This window comes from Austrofundulus limnaeus, unplaced genomic scaffold, assembly GCF_001266775.1.
Source record: "Austrofundulus limnaeus strain Quisiro unplaced genomic scaffold, Austrofundulus_limnaeus-1.0 Scaffold26, whole genome shotgun sequence".
NCBI classification, from domain to species: Eukaryota; Metazoa; Chordata; class Actinopteri; order Cyprinodontiformes; family Rivulidae; genus Austrofundulus; species Austrofundulus limnaeus.
Genome location: NW_013952428.1, coordinates 2,442,291 through 2,445,746, shown reverse-complemented (window position 1 = coordinate 2,445,746; position 3,456 = coordinate 2,442,291). Strand labels below are relative to the sequence as shown.

The window sequence follows — 3,456 nt, the reverse complement described above, 5'->3', positions numbered from 1 at the left end:
CACACGAACCCTGCTGCTTGGTATCGGTATCGGTATCGGTGAGTACCTAAACTGAAGTACTCGTACTTGTACTCAGTCTTGAAAAAACTGGTATCGGGACACCCCTAGTGCTGACATATCCTGCCAGAAAATCCAACTGCACACGGTCGATTTCAGGTAAAGATCTCCAGTCYGTCTTTCGGTTTTCAGTGGGAGACGAGTCGAGCGGCGAAAAGTTCAGATATTTGAACTCTGGCGGCGGCTCGGGCGGCGGCGGCTTCTGCAGCACTGCATGTGCAGAAAACGCTCTGCGCCCCTTCCGCCTTCCWTGYGCRCCGCCCAAAAYGTATGTGACGCGACGCACGACCCCTAGAGGCGCCTCCACCATAGACTTTGCATGTAAATCGGCCGCTCCTGCAGCTCAAAACGCGTTCGGTGTGAACGTAGCATAAAACTCTTGATGCAAAGCAGCAGGCATTAGCCACCTCTTCAATGTTTGCCAGTTTAAATAAAGCCCTACCATCTCTTCAAGAAATTCATATCACAAACCAGCAAAAAGGACAAGTTTTAAAAAAGGATGACACTTTGTTGACCAGCGTTGGTCTTGAAAATAAGATTTTGCGCAATCTCACAATTAACCTTACAACTTTTTACTACAACTAATCATATTTTTCTTTATAACTGCATAGTGCACCTTTTCAACTTGTTACATGTAAAACTGCTGCATTATCTAAATAAAAGTCCTACATTTACATACTTTGTGTGTGTGTATGTGTGTAAATGTGTGTTTTGTTGTAAATTTTAAGTTAAATGTGAATTCATATTTTTGAATATGTTGAGTGACTTTTTTCACAAAATATTTCTTTGTCAAGAGAAAAAAGTTTCATACAGCTCTAACATTTTTAGATGCTTTATTTGACATTTCTGATGGCCATTCAAGTCCACAGTAAAACAAATGTTTCAGTCCACCAGAATATCTAAAAAAGAGGGGCTTTTATCCAAATTGGACACACTGATGCCTTTTCAGATTACATGACACAGTGAATCTCTTCTCACACTGGGTACAGGTGAAAGGCTTCTCTCTAGTGTGGACACGCTGATGTTTTTGCAGATCACCTGACTGGTTGAATCTCTTCTCACACTGGGTACAGGCGAACTTTCTTTCACCAGTGTGCTTGGGTTTATGTAGTTCTAAATCCCTTGARTCTCCAAAACATTCTTCACTCTGTTTGCTGCAGTGAGGTTTAAATGGAGTGTTGATTGACTCAACCAGCAGCTCCTGGACAAAACCATCTCCATCATCAGGGTCTTCAGTTTTGATCGACTCAACCAGCAGCTCTTGGACAAACCCGTCTCCATTGGGGTCTTCAGGTTCTTCTTTGACTGTAGAAGTCTTTGTCAATGGCACACATACAAAAAAGAGGGGAAAATCAGATTCAGAAATCCAAAAATGCAAAGGAAAACTTGACTTAACCAAAACCCCAATTTCCTTTTTTTAAATTAGCATAAGGCTCACACAAAACAAAAAATRTTTTGTTTCTCTGAAGTAGCAGCTCAGAAATATCACACAGTTTAGAGACTGTCATCATAATAAGACATATTTTTTTGAATGCAAGAAATTCGTTTCTAAAAAGTCTTTATCATGTGTTTTGAATGCCTTTTCTGTTATAGCAACCAGTATAAACTTTCTTCAGAGTAGCTAAAAGCTATGCTGACTTACTGCTGGTGATGAGGTTAAATCCACAGTGCTGTTCTTCACATCCATGAGCAGAAACTTCTCTAGTTTTCTTAATCAGCTCTGATGTCAGGAATCATATCTTCAACAAAACACTGGATTACAGAAAAATCAAGTTGAAACATATTTTAAGAAAATGTAAAAGAAAAAAATAGAACATTTACAGACTATATCAGTATATCTTTGATTAAAAGCTTTCTTTGATAATAAAACAATTGTATGAACTAAACAAAAACAGAATAGCTAAAGAAAAGTTATGGAAAAACTGTTTTACTTACTGTGTGGGTCAAACTTGCTCCTGTAGGTTCAGAGGTGTTTTTGAAATGTATCAGGAAATTAATTGATACACTGATGACTTCCATGGTAACCAAATTCTATCAGTCTGATGCAGATGTTTTAAATAAAACCAAAATTGATTTATTGTACTAAATTCAATGTAAACAATGAAAGTGGGGTTTTATGAAAAGTGCTCAATGACTCAGTTAATTAATAATAAATAGATTATAAATAGATTTTGATTCAAGAATGACTCCCAACAACTTTTTTTGTACAATCTGTGTCCATAGWGTGGGCTTTAGTGCTGTAGGTGTTTATAATGAACCTGAGGATTAAGTCACAAAGTGGTRTGTGGAGAAATAGTTRGCTAAAAGGTTTGCAACRATTGCATTTTGTCAAAAGATAATGAATAAATACCTTATGGGTTGTTTAAATGAAATATCTGAAACATATTCATAAAKAAGTTTTTAAAGTTCGGAGCAAAGACCAAATGATAATCATCGTGGAGCCTTGGGTGCCAATGTGGACCCACCCACTGATGAAAAAATTAAACCCCTCCAGACTTTTATAGGTTTCATCTGCTGTTTAGTGTAGTAAAATGTGTAAAGGACCAGATAATTGGTGACATTGACAGCCTYGACTGCCTGCAAATCTTTAGGCTTTGCTTAAAACTCATTCATCTTCACRAGTCATATCCAACATTTTTGTYAACTAATTGCTGGTGTCTTTGTCTTGAAGCTGTATCTACTGCAATGACCATCATTGGTGGACAGTTACAAAGTACATTTACTTGAGTACTGTTCTTAAGTACAGCTCAATGTTTGAGATTTTAGGACTAAAAATATTTTTGTATCAGTTTAAACATCTTTTCTGTTCACCACGGATAAACTACATTTCTGCATTTAAGAACTCACCACTCACTTTATTGCATTTTTATGCTAAAGTCTTTACAGGTGGTGTAGAATGTGTAGCAGAGTGGTTCTATGTGTCGATATATCCGGTGGTTTTTGAGAGTTACAAGGTTCTGTAAATTCACACTGAAAATAATACAGCAATGTACTGATATTACACAATTTAATTTGTACTTTTGGATACTTGAGTAATTTTAAATGTATGTACTTTTTAATACTTAAGTATTTTCAATTGAGTACTTCAGTACTTTAACTTAAGTAGATTTTTGACCGAGCAACCTTTACTTGTAGTTGAGTAAAATTTGACCATATCAGTACTTTTACTCAAGTATTAGAGTTGTGTACTTTGTCCACCACTGCTCTTGATGCTCCATCTTCAAATGTCATATGTGAAATGGTTGCATCTAAGGGACAATGAAGGGTATTGGGTTTCCTGGCAAGACTTAACAGCACCCAAACTTAGAACTGACTCCCTAAGGATGTTGGTATGCATGTTGATCTGTTGAGAGAGAGAGAGAGAGAGAGAGAGAGAGAGAGAGAGAGAGAGAGAGAGAG

General features: G+C 37.1%; 1 protein-coding gene across 1 annotated transcript; it reads right to left on the bottom strand.

Moving 5' to 3' along the window:
• Nucleotides 1-720: 720 nt before the first annotated feature.
• Nucleotides 721-1,744, bottom strand: LOC106515057 (gastrula zinc finger protein xLCGF3.1-like). The gene is made up of 2 exons (XM_014004668.1): nt 1,700-1,744; nt 721-1,372 (listed from the first exon to the last, which is right to left on the bottom strand). The coding sequence occupies exons 1-2, from the start codon at nt 1,742-1,744 to the stop codon at nt 974-976; spliced, it is 444 nt and encodes a 147-aa protein (XP_013860122.1). The 3' UTR covers nt 721-973.
• Nucleotides 1,745-3,456: the final 1,712 nt, after the last annotated feature.